The sequence below is a fragment of the Rhynchophorus ferrugineus genome, unplaced genomic scaffold (genome assembly GCF_030347505.1).
Source record: "Rhynchophorus ferrugineus isolate W39M unplaced genomic scaffold, kcgeb_rfMv2 rfM1, whole genome shotgun sequence".
NCBI lineage: Eukaryota > Metazoa > Arthropoda > Insecta > Coleoptera > Curculionidae > Rhynchophorus > Rhynchophorus ferrugineus.
In genome coordinates this window covers 36,807,867-36,829,169 of record NW_027472580.1, presented here as the reverse complement: position 1 = coordinate 36,829,169, position 21,303 = coordinate 36,807,867, and the positions used below count along the sequence as shown (strand labels likewise).

Genomic DNA, 21,303 nt, shown 5'->3' with positions numbered 1-21,303 from the left:
TAATCAAAAATAATAATCGTTGTAATAAATAATAAAAAGTAACAAAAAACTTATTTCACCTATCTACAACACGTATTTTATATTCTACTATATACACACAATTTAGCTTAATACCTACCTAAACCTAGTTATCTATTTACAATATTATTTTAATTACTACCAACTGATCACTTTGAACTCGGTTTTAAAAGGCCTTCTATTCTGTTGAAAATCTAACTTTGATTATTTATCTTCACCTTTTAGTGATTTCCTTATTTATTTTTTGAACTCGGTAAAATGTGTGGACCAAGTAAAAGCGCAGCCTAAAGGAACAATTATCGAAAATAAGGAAGGCTTCAGGCCCCGGTGTCCGCTACCTAGTCTAGGTGATTTGACAAATGTTTTAATCAAACTATAACAAGAGAAAGTCATTGCCCCTGTCGGAAATTGAACCCGCGACCTTCGCATGTGAGTTGAACGCTCTACCCAAAACACCATAGAAGCAGTCGCTTGCGGTATTTCTACGCCTTTTCATATCATATGGTTAGGGGCTAAAAAACAACCTGAACTGCTTTTACACTGAACTACTTCCGATTTTCCATCACATCAGTTCAGCAGTAACATAATACATAAATATTTAATTACTCTAGTTAAAAAAATATGTGAAAACTTTGTACATGCCTTTGAAATTTGGGGTTTTCCTTCGATTTCCCCCTTTGCTCCCATCTGATCGTGACTTGGTTCCAATGGGACTACTTCCCAAGTATACTCTCGAATAAAAAAATAATTTTGAAAATCGCTCCATAATTGACGGAGAAATCGGCTAACATACATTTAAAAAAATATACAGCCGAACATAGAAACTCCTCATTTTTTGAAGCTGTTTTAAAACGGCCGAAATTCTAAGCGGAATAGATTCGTAGAGTGTATGAACAGTTGGAAAAATATCCTGTTCGTGTACCAAATAATACGAAGATCTGCTCTAAATCTTTCCATAATGGTTCAATTATGTTGAGGTCTAGTGGTCTATATGGAAGTGTTTGGCATTAATATGCTAGTCATAATAAGAATGTAATTTTTGAGGGTGTCGATAATTTGATTCGCACTAATTCGGCCAGTAGTGTGAATGAGACGATCAGCTGAACACGATGATATTGCTGCCTAAATCATAACAGAATTTCTCTTATGCTCAACTGTAGGAAGCAAACAGTCTGGAAGGTAGGCTTTGGTGTTCTTCATACTTAAACCCGACCATTCTTTCACATTCTTCAATTCATCAAGTATCCAGGTATTATGATCGTTGCACAAGAGTACAGTGATTGTCGAATTTTAAATGAATGATTAATTTCTAATACAATCTCAGAAGAAAAGTATAGAAGTTCTCTTAAGCATCGCATTTGAAGGACCTCAAGATTGCAGATGTCAGAGTCTAATAGTGTCTCTGACTCATACCGAAAGGCTTAAAAGATAATCGTTGAAAAGACATGGATTTTCAGTACCGATTACAATAATTCCTCTCTTCTACAAGTACTATGTTAGGAAAGTAAGAGCTCCTGCAAATTGGAAGATTCCGCTTGTTACTATAGCCATAGATGCAAATTTTTTCTCCTATATTACTCCTCCCAAGTACTCGAACTTCTGCATCTGCTGTAATTGCATCCGATTAAGATTTACACTAGCAGGTGAATCATTAGCTTTAAATTATTTGGGTATTTTCTTAATTCAATTTCTTCTTTCAATTTCATTAATTCTTAGGCCATATGGCAATATATTAGATATTATAGGATATTAGCAAACATCAGATCCATCAAAAGGTTTGTAGCTTATATTGAACTTCATGACTGTTTTCGCAAACTTGTCGCATAATTGGATCCACTATTATCCTGATCCACTACAGTATACTCTTGGCGTACACCGACTTGGATCTCAAATGAATTTATCAAGTCATTTCACACTCGCACATGGAATCAGCGTAAGATGTCTGAAGAAGTTTTTAAATAAACAGTGAATTAACCAATTCAATTATGCAAACTGAATAATCGACGACAAGTTAATACTGACCTTTCTTCGGCTTTATTATTGACCCTAAATACATGTAACTATATTGTGTAAACCAATGCCAAATAAGGAAAATCATTTCAAAGCACAATATGTGTGTTTAGTACACAAATTAAAGAAGCACCACTATTATACAAACAGAAAAACGACATTGTTATGTTAGATGGTATATTGATTAGTCATATAATGCAAAATTCATGAAAATCTTCATGGAATTGCTCAAATACTCTAGTCATCATCATCATCATAATCAAAACAAAGCTGACGATCGGAGGGAGTGTCTACTTCTCCATCAATACGCTACTGTTGGTGCTACAGAACTTCGAATGTTCTTCACTCTGTCATGTTCTGCCTTAAACGAATGACATAATTTCTAAAATGATCTCGTAGACAAACATGTAGAATTTGCATCACTCTGAAGGACATCAAACTTACAGACTGAAATAGTGTCCAAGCCTCGAAGCGATACGGAAGGGTTGCCAAGATAAGTGTTGATAAGAGACTGATTAATAATCCCAACTGGACTCTTGTATTATTACAGATCTCATGTAACTGAACTCTTGCACTTCTTCTAAATGTTTTCAATACTTTGATCTTTTCTCCATTATTCTTCATTATTTCTCAAGTGACATGGTTTTGCAATGAGAACTCTATCTTGAAACGTTACAATAACTTTAACATCTATAATAACAAATATAGCACTCTCATTAGCGAATATCAGATATGTTAAGGAATTTGTGGTGTCATACAAAACTTTTCGTATAATCGCGTCTTCAACCATGTTGAAGAGCAATGGGAAGACCACATCTCCTTGGCCAATACCGTGAATGAAACCATCATAAGATGCTTGAAGAAGTTCTATAGTTGAATTTTGATGGAAATAATCTATTCAATTATCTAAACGGCATAAAACATCGACGACAAATTAATAATGACAATACTACATGCTTAATAAAAGAATTATAATAATTTCCATGGCCAACTAGACGGAATGAACGAGACCAGAAAAGAGTCTGTACTGCTCGGAATGGAATTATCTAATCGGGAAAAATTAAATCGGAGAAAGATGTATAATAGCCGGCGGAGAAGGAGGCCGAGCTGTGGCGCGGAACGATAGTGAATGGGAATTATAATGAGATGCCCCGAAAAGCCAGGCGGGAAAACCGCGAAGAGCCGACAGACGAGGGCGGAGAGCTTTTGAATTTAATTTTTCCGAATGTATTTTCTTTTTGTCAGTTTAATCACGCAAAATATGAGCACGCCGCCAAAATATTTTCGCCTCCCTTGCGACGAAAGGCTTTGCTAATTTGTTCGTTTTCATTCGGAGCGGGTAATAGAAAAACGAATGTACAGGAGGAACACCGAAAATTGCCAATATGGGAGGAAACGTAGAGTGTAATTTTATTAGGCATGGTATTTAATTTTTTCTTTAAATAAAGTTATCACTTTGTGCTACGTAGAACATTTTGTTTTCGGTCAAGTTCGATGATTCTAAATGCTTTAATATTATTTCAAGGAATCCAATTTTCACCTTATAACACTGAATGTATTGAAATAAATGATAGTTCGATCTAAATATTGCGTTTACTAATTCTTAATTGGCCATGTAATATATTATACTAGCTGCTTAGCACGGCTTCACACGGGTATATTAATGAAGAAAATGAAATCATCTCTTTACTGTACGACAATTTAATTGCGTAGCATTATTATCAGGATATATTACTTCACAAATATCTCCGGATTTGGCGTATGCGCATATTAAGCTTCATTTAATTTTAAAACAGAGAATAATCCCGGTTTGGCGCAAGCATACATATAGCTTTGTTTATTAACATATCGTGATGTGATCGTATGATAGTGATAGTGATATCGTGACAGATTTATTGTTGAATATATATATATATATATATATATATATATATATAGCAGTTCAAATTTTTTTGAATAAAATGAAATAATAAAACTAATTTCTATATGCCTTTCTATTTTTATAAAAGCACCATATTTAAATTAATTTGCATATTTGAATAAGTAACAAGAACTCCAAGAACCATATAAATAAACATTTCCATAAAAAAGACCAAAATTTTTTAGATAAAACCCAGCCAATATAGTTAAAACCAAAGGAAAAAGCCAGCACTATGTATGAAAGCAGTGAAATTGTATTACAACTCTCCAAATATGATCAACTATGATCGTCACTCTCCTTGATCTTCAAATCTCATTAATGAATTTACTACCTCGAGATTTCGATTAAGATGTTGTACATTTACTAGCATAAAATGAATGGATTATCGTCCTTTTATACTGAAAGGAATTTCAGTCAATACTTCATTATGTTTACAAAACAATTTATTTACCTATACTCTTATATAATAATGCATTGTAGTTTCCTTGTCATTAAATCATTAAGCTGCTGTTGATAGTCTTATATTTTATTTATTTGGTCCAGGTTTACTTTTATTAGCAAATTTAATTATTTCATAGTATCATTATACACTGTTCTTACATCTTAGCAAAATCCTGTTTAGTTTCTTCTTCTCTGATTCTCTGAATTATATCATTCTTCGACTTTCACTCTCACCTAATTCTAGCTACATTTTACCTATAAAATAAAAAATAAACCATTACTAAAATATATTATATTTTAAATAAATGTTTAATTGTTACCAGTTACTACAATTTTTGCTACTGTTCTAGCTGGACAAACCTCATTAATGACTTGACCACTTCTTACACAACAGGAATCATTTTCTTCTCTTTTCTAGTAATCATTAAATTTTGGCATATGTTGATACCTATTCGGAGTCGTTGAAAATGTGTGTCATAAATTTGGCAGCTAATATTCCCACTATAAATAAAATTGATGCTGTTTGGATTTTATAACTTTTAAAAATTTTACCCTTGTTCTTCCATATTTTAAAACCAATATATGCTAAACCACCAAGAATAACACAAGAATTTAATTATTATTATGGAATAAGACAATGCACCGTGTCACAAGTCAGTGAAACTCATGGCAAAAATCCATGAATTGGTCTTCGAATTGCTTCCTCATCCACCGTATTCTCCACATCTGACCCCTAGCGACTATTTCCTGTTCTCAAATATAAAAAGAATGCTCGCTGGGAAGAAATTTTCGTCGAATGAAGAAGTGATTGCCGAAATTGAGGCCTATTTTGAAGCAAGGACAAATCGTACTACAAAAATGGTATCACAAAGTTGGAGGGGCGCTATAATCAGTGTATCACCCTTGAAGGGAATTATGTTGAATAAAAAGAAGAAAAGCCAAAAAAATGGATTTTACTATGGTAAGCCGGGGACTTTTCAATAGACCTGTTATAGATCGATAGTTTTGAATATGTAGTATAAACTGTATAATATGTTACCGAATTAATATATTGAACTCTTAATCTATATCACATCCAGGTTGTTTAGATAAGAAGCTAAATAAGAAGAAACTTTCCCAAAAATAAAGGAAAGAAATGTACGTATACGAGAAGTCAGTGTAAAAAAAAAGAAAGTATCTTGGGAAGAATTTTCATATCAAACTTGGAAGGGACACATCAAAAAGATATCAACAGAATATTAGTATTTCAGAATAAAGTCCTGATAAGTATTATGGAGGTCCTCATATGCTATAGGAACAATTACTTACACCGAAACCTTGGGATTTCAATTATCATAGAGAAAATTAAGAGACTTGCAACATGAGGAATGATTCCACACCCATATTAGTACCGAAGTATTGCTACTCTTGGATGACACTAAATTAGTATGCAGACTTAAGGGAACTAAACCGTGTGATCTTGTTAGTTATTTACTAAAGTGCGCTAAATTGTAGCAACACTGAAAAATGCTACTAACTTTTATTTTAGTAGGGAGTAAGTAAATGTCAATGTGAGTTAATCGGCATCGGCTAGTAATAATATATTAATCAAAAAATATAAATATTCTTCCTAAATAATAATGATTTTATGATTATTTTAATCAGAACAATAACCGTTTGGTCGTCAAAATAATAAATTTAAAATATAACTGTATATTTTAATGATTCCTACAATCCTAACTAATACTTGAAGGTCCTATTCTTAACAGATGTTCAATATTATTATATGAGGTCACATTACATCTAGTGGTATGTTCTTTTATTGCATGCAAGAGACCTATTTGTACAACGAATATATACAACAACTAATACTGTCAATAATTCTTTATTCATTCTTCATCTTTACTCACTTTTCCATACTCTCAGATCCAATGGGATGTATATTAACCAAGATGACGTACGTGTCAAAAGTTATGACGGTTACGGAGAAAGAAAAACGTCCCAGTACCGAGCGCCGCATGGCCATACGAGGCGAAACACCGTTCGGTAAATGATATCGTCGCTTCTCCGGAACCTCTACCTCCGCATTCGAACCATGAACGCACACAAACTCGTGCCACAAAGTAAAATAAAACGCGCCGAGTGAAATTAATTTCGCATTAGGCGCGAACGCACGATATGGAAATATATACAAACGTGGAGATTTAAAATTTAAATTTTCCTTTTATCGAACGGGACCGGTCGGCATCCCTCCGGATGCCATCAATCTCGAATTACACCGTTCGTATTTTCGCGACGGTAACGTGGATTCTGATTCGAAATGGTTGTTTGTCGGCCGATCGTTGTTATTTTTGTTTCGCGGATTTCGCTAGACGATTGATTTAAGCGGGAACGTTTCCACGCATAGAATATAGGAAAAGGCATTACTGAAAATGTTGTATAGTAGGAATTACTAAAGCTTGTTTACATTGTTGTTCTATCCGAGTATTAAAATATACGTGCATTGTGAGACGATTTGGCTGTTTCAGTACTTTTTTATTAATATCTAGAACTTCAGCAATCTGCCCGTGGGCAATAGGTAATATTATTCCGTTGTATAATATAACTGTCTTGACATCTAGAAGATCGCTTCAGTCAGTGATCTGCTGTACAACTTACAATCTAAATCTTATTCTAGATAATATTTTAATTTATTTTAAAGTCCATCCTAACTTATTCTAAAAACTATTCTAGCTTATTCTAGAGATTATTAAATCTCACTCTATCTGTGTATTAAGTAGTTCGTACGGCAGTTTGCGTTTGAGCATACGCATGTCACTGTCATCGCGCACATTTAACTATTTGGCGAGTGCATTGGGATGCACTAATAGTCTTTCAGAGTACTTCGCACTAACACTCCGAATCACACTGATTATGGGTTCTATGGGGATATCGCGCTAAACCAGTTTGTTGGACACGTAATGTGGGGCATCGGCGGACTCGTAACACTTCATTCTGGAACCTCTGAAGGATATCTATGTTAGATTTGCTAGTAGTACCCCACAGTTCAATGCCATAGGTCCAAATGGTCCTAAGTATTGACTTATACAGCAAAACCTTGTTATCTAATGATAATTTAAATTTAAGCCCTATCACCCGGTACATTTGCTTTAGTTTAACTCCAAGCTGTTTGCGTTTTGTCACTATATATTTTTCCATATCAAATGTCGATCGAAGTGCGTTGATATTTAACGTTGTCTGCTTTCGGAAGTTCATGATTGTTCAATTTTACCAAGGAACATGTTCTGCTACAAAGGGTGAATGTCACATTTTCTAATGGGAAGATTTTCTCTCATTTGATTTACTACGCTACGTTTTTAACCACAATTCGAGTTTGTTAAGATGACTTTATTAAGACCATTGTATCGTCAGGGTATGTTGCAACAGTAATGTTTCTTGTGGTTGGTAGGTCAGCTGTGTAAAATAGATATAACAATAGGTCAAGAATACGGCCCTGCGGAACACCCGAATATATTGGGGTGTAGGTCAGTGCATTCGTCACCCGGTTTGACAATAAAATGTCTGTCTGTGAGGTACGATGTCGGCAGTTGAAATTGTGTATTGGGCAAAAGCTTATTTAACATGCAGTCTAGTGTGCCACACCTTGTCGACGGCCTAAAAAATATCAGGAAATATAGCTGCGCAATATTTTTTATTGTTTAAGTTTTTGTTAATTTGATTGACTAATCTGATCTTCTCTCTTCTTCGCGATTATTTTGAGTCCCTTAATGTATAGTTTTTAGAACAGGTTTATAGGACGATATGAGGAGATGTCTTCTGATTTTTTCCCAGGTTTAAGGTGTTAGCATGGCATTAAATATGAATGTTATTAATTTGATGCTCACCGAGAGCTCTTTTAAGATTCTTGCAGTAATTAGATCAAAACCAGGAGCTTTTTTGGCATTGATTTCTTTAGCTATTGTTCGCTATTGTTTTCTTCCTTAACAGTAAATTTCTCATATGGCAGATTCATTGAAAACGGAGTGTTAAGAAAGTCAACTATGTCATTTTCTTCCGTTGTGGATATTTCAGACGGGTACGGATTAAATGCTGTTTTGAAGTGTTTAGAGAAAACTTCCGCTTTACCTTCATCATTCTGAGCCGAGGTATTGTTGTTTATTTTAATGAGTGGATTATGTTGTTGAGGATTTTTAATCTTTTTTGTTTCTTTTCAGAGAGAATATTCCGTTGTATCAGTTGGCGTTAAGTTTTCTAAATAGTTTTGAATTCCTTGATTTTATTCCTTATTAATTAGAACGTTCAGCTCTTTTATTGCGTTGTTGAATTTTCTCTTGTTTTCTTCTGTCCTGATTTATTATCAGGGTTTTCGCAGGTTTCCCTTTTCAGCAATTGTTTTTGTTTATTTGTAGTTGAAATATAATTAAACTTTTGATATGTCGCGCTATTAGGAGTTGCGTACCATGAGGCCTCTTGTATAGATTTTATTATTTGTTGTTGCTACTTCCGTATCTCTTTCTGTTTTGAGAGGTAAATTTAGGGATATTAAACTGTCTAATTTCTCTCTAAATAATGGCCAGTTAGTTTTGGTGCAAGCAGATGCAAAAAGCTGTTGCAGTAAAAAATATTTTTTCCTTATTTTACTGTCAATTTATTCCATATAAAAAGCAGGCAATGATGAGTTTCATTTTCGAAATAATTTTCATTGTTTTATGACTTTGCGCTCTTGTCTACTCGGATGACTGTCGATTGGACTTCGGAGTGAAATGATGGAGCCATGTTTCATCCATTGTCACATATCGACGCAAAAACTCGAGTTTAGTACGCTTGATCATCTTCAAACATTGCTCCGAATCATCAACTGTATTTTTTCCCTTCAAAAAGCAATATTTTATCAACATGCGACATTCCTTTTTATCCATTTTCCTCACAATAACAAAAGTTGCTACACTCAAAATGATATAATTCAGATTTTGAAGGTTAGGGCTAACTAAAATATATATGGATTTAATTCTAGTAGCGCTATCTATGTGTCAGGCCGGTGACTTTTCAACGGATCTGTTATTATTGGTTGCTTGATTTGAGCCGATTTCGTTTTTTTGGAATTTACTGTTAAATATGTGGCGTATATTATTCAACAATTTTAGGACTAAAGATTATTACTCCGTATAAGCTTTAACAGTGTCAAATTCTACGCCGTCCACGGTTCCTTAATAAGGGAGGCAAAGCTTTCGCTAAGCCAATTAATATATGGATACGCCTTAGGAAAATATGTCTAATATTACTGAAAATTGAATCTTAATAATTCTTTCAAGTTTGGAGGAAACTTTAGGTTGCATTCCCTCGATAATATTTTAGTTTATATGTTCTTATTAGTACTAATTGAACTTGATTTGATATATATTAAAGCCTAGTTGGGATTATTTATATTATTATAGACGTTTCATTTTTAAATCAATAATTTTAAGATATTATTGGAGTTTGTCCGTTTTCTCAACCAAATGGTTAGCTTTATTAATTAAAACAATGCATTTTAAATTAAATTGAAAACATTTTTTCATAATACCCTCTGAATTAACAGCAAATTCATATTCGCATTGATTAAGAGTAGTTTGTTTTTTGAAATATACACAATTGGAATTATAGAAACCTGAAGTTTATAGAAGATGTCGATCATATATTAGTTTCCATTTTACCAGAAAAAAAAATCTGTATAATAGGAAGCCTAACGATCGCTGATAGTATATTTTACACTAATATAATAGCTATAATATTGAAGATAAATAAGTAATGAGAGTTACAAAATATGTTGAGGTATTCATTAATAAAATTTATTCAAATGCAAGAATATAGATTTATCGAAATAAGAATAATTGAAACTTTATTTATATTGTTATTTTCTTACAGGATGTCAAAATCTGGTGGGAGGATACCGATGTGGCTGCCCTGCGGGTTACATCCTGCATCCGTACTACAACCAGTGCGTGGACAACAACGAGTGTCTCACCAGCCCCTGCGGCGCCACCGGAAATTGCTTTAATACGCCCGGAAGCTTCCGGTGCGGCTGTCCCGACGGTTATCAGTTCGATAGCAAACTCAGTATCTGTATTCAGGTGAGTTCCCGTTTCCTGTAGGTCTCGTTTTATCTCGACCTTATTCTCTGCGCTTATTTCCGGCCGATTGTCCAAACAAATATTTCGTTTGCCACTGTTAAATCAGATGTTTCTATATGTTTATTTTATTACGAAGTTCAACAGTATATACCATTATATGTAAATATATTTAAAATAAATCTATAGAAATTTAATAAATACAAGGTAATACCTCAGAAAAATAAATATTGCACGATCGTCTCTTAACAAGACCTTAGGAATGTAAGACTCGGCGCTCGTAACATTGAAAATAATTAGCTTGATTGTCATAAGATCTACTACACAGCTTCCAGTGTTTTAGATATATCCATTACTTTAATTTTTATTGTTAATGGAAGCGAGAAACTTTTGTTCATTTAGAAAAGTTTCCACTCGTCGTTAAACAATTATATTTAAAAGGCTTAAATAATTAGTTAAACAATTGCCATTATATAGGCGTATAAATTAATTTTAAGGGATCTGGAACAGATGTACCTTTGTAACTTTAGGTCGAAATCTCACTCACAGGCTTCACTTTTCGGTGGATGTCATCATCCTCGAAGTTAAACATGTTTTTTGGACGTTGAAATGCAATAAAAATAAAACAATGAGTGCAATGAATTTGAAAGTGAGCAAATCGCATCGGAAATTTTTTTTTACTATAATTTGAATAAAAGGGCTGCCGAAGGTCATCAGAATAGTATGTGAAGCTTATGGTATGATCTCTCGATTTCAACATATGAATATAGGTTTCAACAATCAAAAAGTAGTGGTTTTCTTACCGAAGGTAAAGAGTGTTCTGGACTATCAAAAGAAATTGAAGACGAATATTTGAAGGCATTGTAAAACGCAAGAAGAATATTCACAATTGTTGGGATTAACACAAAAAATTATTTCCAATTACTTGAAGACCATGGGAATGATTGAAAACTTGGATTTTTGGTGCTTATGAATTAAAGCTAATATACATTGGAAGGCATTTGGTCTTGTAATTGCAATCGTATCGTATTGTCACTGTTAATGAAATGTGGATCCATTACGACAATCTAAAGCTAAAAAAGTTATAGGGACCATCCGATCAGCATCAACATCAACGGCAAAGCCGAATATGCAAGCTAATCTTCTCTATTGGCTCTCTTATGGTCGGAATACGAGCGAAGATACGATGTTATTCTTCTGCATGACAATGCTCCTGGAAAAACTAATATGAAAAGTGCTACCCCGCTCGCCTTATTCTCCAAACCTTGCTCCTTCTGATTACTGCTTATTCCGACATGACGTGACCTATCTGAGTAGCGTTTCACTTCTTATAATTGTACCAAAAATAAGTAGATTCGTAGGTAGCCTCAAAACATACATTATTCTTGCGAGAAATTAAAAAAAATCTTTAAATCTAATTTATAGGCCGATATATCCAGAAAGGATGAGCGTCATTCAATACATCTTGAGCACTACATCCACTTCCGATATAATAATATTTTTTAAGTAGATTTGGAACCTTAGAGTGGAATCTTTGATTGCTTTCTTCAAGTATCTGCCTGTTTGGAAATAAGCTTTAATTTTCATTAAAAATGTAGTTTAGTTATTTTATACGAAAATTTTCAAAAACGCTTTATGAATAAATGGTTATTTAAATACCTATGAACTAATTTAAGACTAAATATATAACGGAGGTAAATTCTATTTAGATTACAGGTCCAAGAAAAACTAATATGGGTTTTTCATAATAGAAGGTTCTAAAGTAACACATATCTATTAATATTTATTACAATATACACCATAGAGAGATTGAAAAGTAACAGGCCTAGACATTTCAGATATAAAGTTAGTGTCATTACTCAATCAAGAGCAATTGTTTTTTTAAAAATTGAGATTGCAGAAGGTCATTTTTGATATAGGTTTTTGATTTAAAAAATGTAACACAGTCTCTAAAAATTACATGATGTTTGTGGTAATGAATGTTTAAGTGAACGCCAGTGTCAGACTTGATTTACTAGAAAGATGAGTCTCTAAACCTAACTGGCCATTGTTCATTGAGGTTCAAATTCGAAGAAAAATTTAATGGGTCGAGTTTCCGTTTGTGAAATGATTAGCTGAAAGAAGTACCAAGCGGCGGGTTGTATCATAAATGCGACAAAAAGTAATCGATCAAATTATTGAATAGTACTTGAAATATATAAGAATGAATTCGCTTTGAAAACATGAAAAAAAAACAAAAGTACTTTTTCGCAATCCTGTGCGGGGACCTAGATTTGGGGTTTTAATAAAATGACAATCCAAAATAGCTCAAGTGTGTTAGACCCGACTAATTAATAAAAAACGATTTTAGAACGGGTTTCAGAAGATTTATGACAAATATTTAAATAATAAGCTTATATAAACCTTTAAATAATCTATTTTTATAGATAGCGATAGCGCTTAATTGATTAAATAAATAATCATAAGAATGTACTTACCTTACGGATTATTTTGTGCACATAGAACTGGTTCAAATAATTCGGAAAAATTGCTTGTAGCCGACGAAAATATGTTGCGTGTTGCTTTTATTTTAAAGGTTCTATTTAGACTAAAACAAAGTTCGATATGGGGATTAGGTATGCTTGCGATAATATGCTAAATATGAAAAATAGGCAAAATATTTTGCGACAGCCGAGAAACAAAAATAATATAGCTCTAAGTATTGTCTAAAAGGAATAAATTATTAACTGTACTTTTTTTAAACGATTAGCTTTAGGTATATAAATTATGTTCGATGATTCTCTTAGATCGACATTGTTTGACTTCAGAATCGTAAAGTAAAGTAATTCTAGTTAAGCAAGTTTTTTGATGACTACTGTTTCGGACTGTTTAGGAAATGACCTTGAAATTTCAAAGATGTTTAGGGACCCGGAACTTTTTTGGATTATTGGTATCTTGGGTCATATATAAAATGATGGAATTTGTTACGAGGTTCAGTCATAATATTTGAGTTCATACATTATTTCTACGAAGTATTGTTTGAAATAATTGAAACTTCTGTTTACGATTACACATACATACCAGGCTGTAAAATTTTGATAATTTGGTGAAGTATAGCCCATCTAACTATTTAATTTGCAAGAAAGCAGATATTTGATATTGGCTTTTGTTGGCAATCTAACCATGATGGGATTTGATTGACACTTGTGGAACGCTTGAATTTAATTAATATTCTTATTTGTATTTTGAGAATATAAGTTCATTCAGTACTAAACAGCAGTGAATGTTCAGTGAGTTCAGTTAGAAGCCCCTTTTCTTCCACATGGTTGGCATTCAAATCTTGTACAAACATATACTGACTTCATGCATACTTGTACTAATAAACTAATCACGTTATATTAAATTTGATATTACGTGGTAACCGAAAAAACAACAAAATTATTAGGGACTCATTACACAATAAACTAAACAAATTTGGCCTAACCTCAAATCTTATCCACAGTGTTTTTTACCTCGGTATTACGTTAATTACACTTTAGTTATAATTTAAGGTATTTAAAATAATAAATACTTACGATAGAAAATTGCAATTGCTGTGAATATATTACCGGTGTTCAAATTATACCGGCTGGTTCTCGCCTTGCAATATTAAACCACATATCTCTAACATATGTCTGCCTTTGAACGAACATATACATTTTTTTATATACTGATTAAAAACTGAACTCACTTTCAAGTTAAATTGCGTATATAGACATCAACCACGAGGGAAATCATTACTATTTAATACGAAAAGATGTAATTGCACCACAAAACTTTTAATTAGTTACAGAAGCAAACTGTTTTGATTATTATCAGAATTATGTTGATATGATTATAGATTAGCATAATAACAAGAATAATAACCCAAAAATGTAGGCAAAATTACTTTTGTTTTTGTTTTGTCAGTTGTTTTGAGCGTTGCTTCTAAAGAGTTTCTCTCTAACTATGTTATGTAATATATGTTTATGGGAACTATCTTATGTATATATAATTTTATTTCTCACATTACTGTTTTCAATGTTCTGAAACAAATAATAGTAAATGATTCGCACAGCTTGAAATGACATGATATTATAAATAAAACACCTTAAACAACTAAATAAATTACCACAAAAATATTAAAAACTGTAAGCATTATAAGCAAAGATAAATATCAAGTTTAACCAGAGATAATTCAGTTAATATATTATCATGTCAGATAGAGATACAGAGAATAAACAAAATAATATGGACACCAAACATATGCACAGCATTTGTTTATTAATAAGGTATTGAACACCATTTGTCTTTAAAACAGTTGCAACTTTTTACCAAAGAGTGCCTGAATAGTTTCCAATGGAATGTTGTCTCATTCTTATACCAAAACATCCGCCTATTGCTTTAATGATGTTGGAGATGGATATCTACTCCTCGTTCTCTATTGACGTCAAAGTCAAAACTATTGACGATATTGTGATGTGCATCAAACCAAGATTAAAGTGTGTGGCTGTGTGTTTAGGTGTATTATTATCTTGGAATAAGGCCGTACATGAATATGCTAGTGATAACAAAACTTCATTAAAGATAATTCAGTTAATACATTATCAAGTCAGATGCACATACAGGGAATGAACGAAATAATATGAAAACCTAACATATGCACAGCATATATTTATTAATATGGTATTGAGCCACCGTTTGTCTTTAAAACAGTGCCTGAATAGTTTCCAATGGAATGTTGTCTTATTCTTATATCAAAACATCCGCCTATTGCTTTGATGATGTTGGAGATGGATATCTACTCCTCGTTCTCCGCTCTAAAACTCCTCATAACGGTTCAATTATGTTGATATGTACATGATACAACATATGTACAGCATTTATTTATTAATAAGGTATTGAGCCACCATCTGCCTTTAAAACAGCTGCAACTTTTCGCAGAAAATTACATGAATAGTTTCCAATTAAATTTTGTCCGATTCTTATACCAAAACATCGGTTTATTGCTTTAATGATGTTGGATATGGGCTTCTACTCCTCGTTATCCGCTTTAAAATTCCTTATAACGGTTCAATTATGTTGATATTGAGAATTATGCCGGCCAGGGAAAATTATTGACGATATTGTGATCTATTATCTATATATTTAGTGATTAAATCTTGGAATATGGTAGTTCCTGAATATGCTAGTGATAACAAAATTTCATCATTGAGGTTATCGATATATGCATTTAAAGTGACCTGGCCAGAGATGTGAAGGAATATTAGGTGAATACTACGATATTACCCTCCAAAATTATAACGAAACCTCCTCCGTGCTTGACTGTAGGAAAAAATCACTCAGGGTCGTGGGCTTTTTTTGAGGTTCTCCATATATAAACCAATAAATAAACCACATTGTTCCGTCATTAGGTGTTTAGGTTTCATAATGCTTGTACTGTTTATTTCGCTGCATCCTGCATCATTTGGCTTCCATTATAAAGGGTTTTGCAATTGCAGCCCTTCTATAAACGTTAGCTTTGTGGAACTTTCGCTGTACTATTTTTATCGAAACACTATTACTCAATGTGTGTTGGGTTGTGGTGTTACTTTTTACGGTAGTTTTATGGTGATTCTATTGTTGTCTCTCAGTAAACTTTGGGTTTCGCTCACTTCTTCGCCGATTATGTTTTATTATCTTTTGTATATGCCGTCTTTACCGTGAACACCGTCATTAGTGAAAGGTTAAACAATATGTGAGAGATCATACATTTTACCAAATGCTTATTTAACCAACGCAGATCAAAACGCATAAGACATTGCTATAGTAATAGCTACATTTTGCAAGTTATTTTTAATATGAATCTAATGTGTATATATATATATATATATATATATATATATATATATATATTTATATATATATATATATATATATATATATATATATTGTAAATAGGATATCAAATACGTTATTGGAACTATTTCCTATTAAATTACTGTTAATCATTCTTGTCACATTGAAATGAGTTTTATTATTAGCAAATATAGCGCCTACTATACACACTTCAAAATGAGGTATATATAGATATTATAGTACAGGAGCTAGCGACGTTCAGAAATCAGGAAATTCAGGTAAGCTAATCTTTTGACATTTGATCTCTTTCACTCTCTCGGTCAGTACCCGGCCCATATGGCTGGCGGCAGGGGTTGCGTTTACTAGTGGGCATCTTATCTGTATAGGTAAAAATTTTAAATTTTTAAATTAATTAAGAATTGATAATTTTTTATTACTTTTGATAAGCTTAACAAAAATATTTAATTCATTGCCATAAATTTTGATAATTGTTTCTAATATGCCAGTAATTTTTATATGGTAGTACTTAAGTATCAAAATACGTAAAATTAATTTGCAAGACAATAATTCTATTGTTAAATAAGGAACACTGATTAAGTCGGGAAATTAAAATACTTATGTTGAAGAGAAATGTTAAGGAAATGTAATTAATTTTTTAAAAATTTTTTTAAAGAATATCGATATATCGACATATCGGTCAAAAAAATATTGATGTTAAGCCTATCAAAAGTCATTAATAAAAGTTATCCATTCATAATTAATTTAGAAATTGAATATTTTACCTGTACATGTATTATGCGCACTGGTAAACGCAACCCATGCCACTAGCCAAATGTAGCAGGTGCTTACCGAGAAAGTGAAAGAGATGACATCTCAATAGATCAGCTTACCTGAATTTCTCTCCTAAAAATGTTGCTAGCTCTTAGATTATTATTAAATCCTTCTCGGTTGATCGACTCTTCGCTAAAGTCAGATCTTGTATTTTTCAACTGTTATTACATATACAAAATATAATATTACTATTAAATATAATTATTACAAAAATGAGTTGAACAGATCAACATGAACTTCACGCGAGTTTATAAAATAATATTATTTTGAGAACACATTTAGTTATTAGGTTATTAAATTGTCAAACATAACACTTAAACGGAGAGAAGGTATAAAATAATTTTTTTTTTACTTTATTTGTTTCTTATTTCAGACATCATAAACCAGTTAATCAAATTTTTACTTTAATTTAAATATATTACATATATATCGAACAAAAACAGATACAACATGTAAATACAATAACGATTTATTATTAAAAGATCTTTAATTTTCTAGGATTAAATAATTTTCTGTTTCGTGAAATAACTACAGTATTTCAGAAGCCATTGTTCAGCAAAGAGCAAAGGTTAAAGTATACCACCGTCTCAACAAGAATCCGATATTTATTTCCGTTCGTATTCGACCCGATACATCTCTCGAACGTCGTTTGTCTTCGGTGGAGTATGTTGTTTCATATTGCGGCGCCATTTCAAGTGTTGCATCCGAAACAAGGCCGATGCCAAGGTGTTTATCAAAAACTGGCTACAGATAGCTGGGAACTGCAATATAACTTTTCTTATTTGCATGGGAAATGAGCTGCCTGGGCGGAAGCGAATGATATTTTGTTTACGGAATGTTTTCTGGGGGAGAACGGGACAATGTTTGGTTATCGGTAAATGGCGAAGAATTATGTGCGTTAGGCGCATGTACATTGTGATAAACACGAAGTCTTTTTTAAAATTAAATGCGGTTGTAAGATGCTATCGTGAACCTTAATGACTTGCCTTGAAATTGTTGGTGAAACATGTATGTTTTTAATATATTTTACTCCAAAATATTTTTAATAACTATGCTGTACGTTTGTAAAAATATTCTGAAATGATGTCGGAAGTATTAAATTATATAAGGTGGCCCTTTTGGTGAGGTACGTCTGTTAGTTACTAAAAAGGCGAGGGTTCGAATCCTGCTTTAGGAATAACAGGTCAATTGAAAAGTCCCCGGCCTACCATAGTAAAACACATCATTTTACTAAAATTATTTTTTTTATTCAACATAATTCTCTTCAAGGGTGATACACTAATTATAGCGACCATCCAACTTTTCGATACCATGTTTTGTAGTACGATTTGTCCTTTGCTTCAAAATAGTCATTTTCGGCGATCACCACTTCATTCGACAAATCTTTCCAGCGAGCATTTTTTGAGAACTGAGTACAGGAAATAGTCGCTGGGGGCCAGGTCTGGAGAATACGGTGATGAGGAAGCAATTCATGGATTTTTGTCATCGTTTTCACTGACTTATGACACGGTGCATTGTCTTGGTGAAGCAGCATATTCTTTTTCTTCAAATGTGGCCGTTTTTCGGCGATTTCGACCTTGAAACGGTCCAATAATGCTATGTAATAGTTGCTGGTCCTACCTTTTTCAAGATAGTCAATGAAAATTAGTCCATGCGCATCCCAAAATACAGATGCCATAACCTTGCCAGCCGACTGTTGCGTTTCCCCACGCTTTGGAGTGGGTTTATCATGTACAGTCCAATCGACAGTCATCCGAGTGGACTGCAGAGGGAGGAGTGAAATGATGGAGCCATATTTCATCCATTGTCACATATCGACGCAAAAACTCGGGTTTATTACGCTTGATCATCTTCAAACGTCACCCACTTTGCATAGAGCTTTCTCATACCCAAATATTCGTGAATGATATGATGTACATGTTCAGTTGATATCTTTAAAGTGTCCGTTATTTTATTCAATTTCAATTTACGGTCATTCAAAATCATTTTATCGATTTTTTAAAATGTTTTTGTCGGTGACAACCTCTTTTGGACGTCCACTCCGTTCACTGTCTTCGGTGCTCATTTCACCACGTCTAAACTTACCAATCCTTGATGGTTGATTTTCTTGGGGCAATGTCCGGAAACTCGGCATTAAGCCAAGTTTTTGCTTCAACTGCATTTTTTCCTTTTAAAAAGCAATATTTTATCAACACACGAAATTCCTTTTTATCCATTTTTTTTTTCACAATAACAAACGTTGCTTCACTCAAAATGCCATAATTCACAAACTAGTGGTCCGACAGCTGTCAAATTTATACACGTGTGTTTTGAGGGTTAGGGATAATTAAATAACATATGAATTTAATTCTAGTAGCGCCATCTCTGTGTCATGCTGGAGACTTTTGAATTGACCTCTTAGATGTTTAGAATCGTTTAGAAGAAGTACTGTAACATCTGATACCAAGTAATAATTTCAGTTATCGTAGCAACGTATCTGAGTCACACAAGATCGTGCCCATGTTGATCATTAGGCTAGGGTAGCCTAAATAGGGGCGTTTAATTTTGACAGTACAAAGTTAATAATGCGGATGTTTTTTGGGGATGTTTTATAGTAGTGTTTTTGAAATTGATTCCGTTTTTTTGCTTAACATTTAGCTAGAATTTCTGCAACATTTTGGTATTATTGGAGTATGTTACATTTTTTGCAAGTATCTCCATATAATAAATTTGTTAGGCTTATAAATAATGGCTAATATAAATAATCAGTGATTGTAAATAAATTTTTAAATATTTCTTTGTATGTACAAGATTATATAGAAATGCATATACATTATTTTATTAAAATATTGTTGTTCATTAACCATTGCTTTATCCCATATTTCTGCTAACATTTGAATTTTGTGCTGACAAAACATATGTTAATATAATAATTTTCCGGTAAACAATTATAATAAGCTCATTTTTGGCCTTTAGTATAATAAAATAAGAATAAATTTTTAGACCTGATTAAAAATACTACTGCGGATGTTGATAATGTCTTTTTAGGACAGAAAATAGTACTGACAATTGTAATGAGAAATAATAACAACGATAGACCTATTACATGCTACCATATAATACGGCATACGGAGAAGGTATCAAAAGAAAATGGATATGCGACATATCTGCTTATATCACTAACGCCAACTATAGTTCACGTGCAATGGGCTTAGAGGATGAGAGCGTGTGGTCAATAATATTCTTCAAAAATCCTAGGTTTTAATATCGATATTTTATGTTACAACTCAAAGTTCGATACTCTCGTTTATAATTATCGATACTTGTGGTATTTCCTGGGGCCTAAACCACCTAATTCATAATTTTATATCCAAGTAAGGCATTTTATACTCAACAGAGAGCATATTCACCATTTTACGTTTAGTTTTTGTTTTCTTCGTTGCAGTGTTTCTTTGTCAAGTGATTTTAATATCTGAAGTGATCTGATATTTGAATCTGAATTATGAAAAATTGTGTATCTCTTTAATTTCTTCTGTTACTACCTTTCTAATGCATTTTCCACATCTGCAAAACATTTACTACTCCTTCTTTCCTCATGCATTCTAACCAAATGCTTATATTCTAAAAATATACACAGAACTCTATGTACACACTTATCTTATGTTAATTGTATCTTTATAGAATTATACCTTTACTTGTTTCCATGCCCATCACTCTGCAGGGGTAAGAGGCACCGTTGGATCATAATCGCCATTCAAGCCAATGACTAAACTATTAATTTCCAATCGATCTAATACTTGTTCATGATTTCACTATTTAGCAATTTCTTTTTGGGTGTGTCTGCTGGAGTTAATCCAAGTCGATGATGTTATTGTAGACGATGCTTTTTTCCGCATATCCAGAGAGTTGCTTGTATATATTTCTCGGCCTACATATCTACTGCAACAATTATTTGTCTTATCAATTTGATTGGATTGAATATGCAGTGATAGGAAGGAAGGGACAGGAAGGAATACTGTGGCCATATTACTCAACCGTTTGATTTACTATGTATATTCTAAGCCAATTTCTAAAAAAGTAAACTATATAAAAAGCAATTAAATATTTTATTTGTAGTTATAGAGTAATAATTTGAATTAGTTAACTAAATAGTAAATACTTGAATATTTCAGCCTTAATTAC

The 21,303-nt window shown here is 32.8% G+C and overlaps 1 protein-coding gene and 1 long non-coding RNA gene across 3 annotated transcripts in view; one reads left to right on the top strand and one right to left on the bottom strand.

The window, feature by feature from the left end:
* LOC143196592 (fibrillin-1) overlaps positions 1 to 21,303 on the top strand; it is a 164,793-nt gene that overhangs the window by 97,763 nt on the left and 45,727 nt on the right. The window contains exon 42 of the mRNA XM_076404407.1: positions 10,274 to 10,479. Within this exon, the coding sequence (XP_076260522.1) occupies positions 10,274 to 10,479 (206 nt within the window). The remainder of the gene's footprint in view (positions 1 to 10,273; positions 10,480 to 21,303) is intronic.
* LOC143196701 (uncharacterized) lies at positions 2,205 to 2,794 on the bottom strand. Of its 2 annotated transcripts, none has more exons than XR_013005792.1 (2): positions 2,473 to 2,794; positions 2,205 to 2,410 (listed from the first exon to the last, which is right to left on the bottom strand). It is a non-coding gene; the product is annotated as an uncharacterized LOC143196701 (long non-coding RNA). The 2 variants fall into 2 exon arrangements; XR_013005793.1 differs by having other exon boundaries at positions 2,205 to 2,389.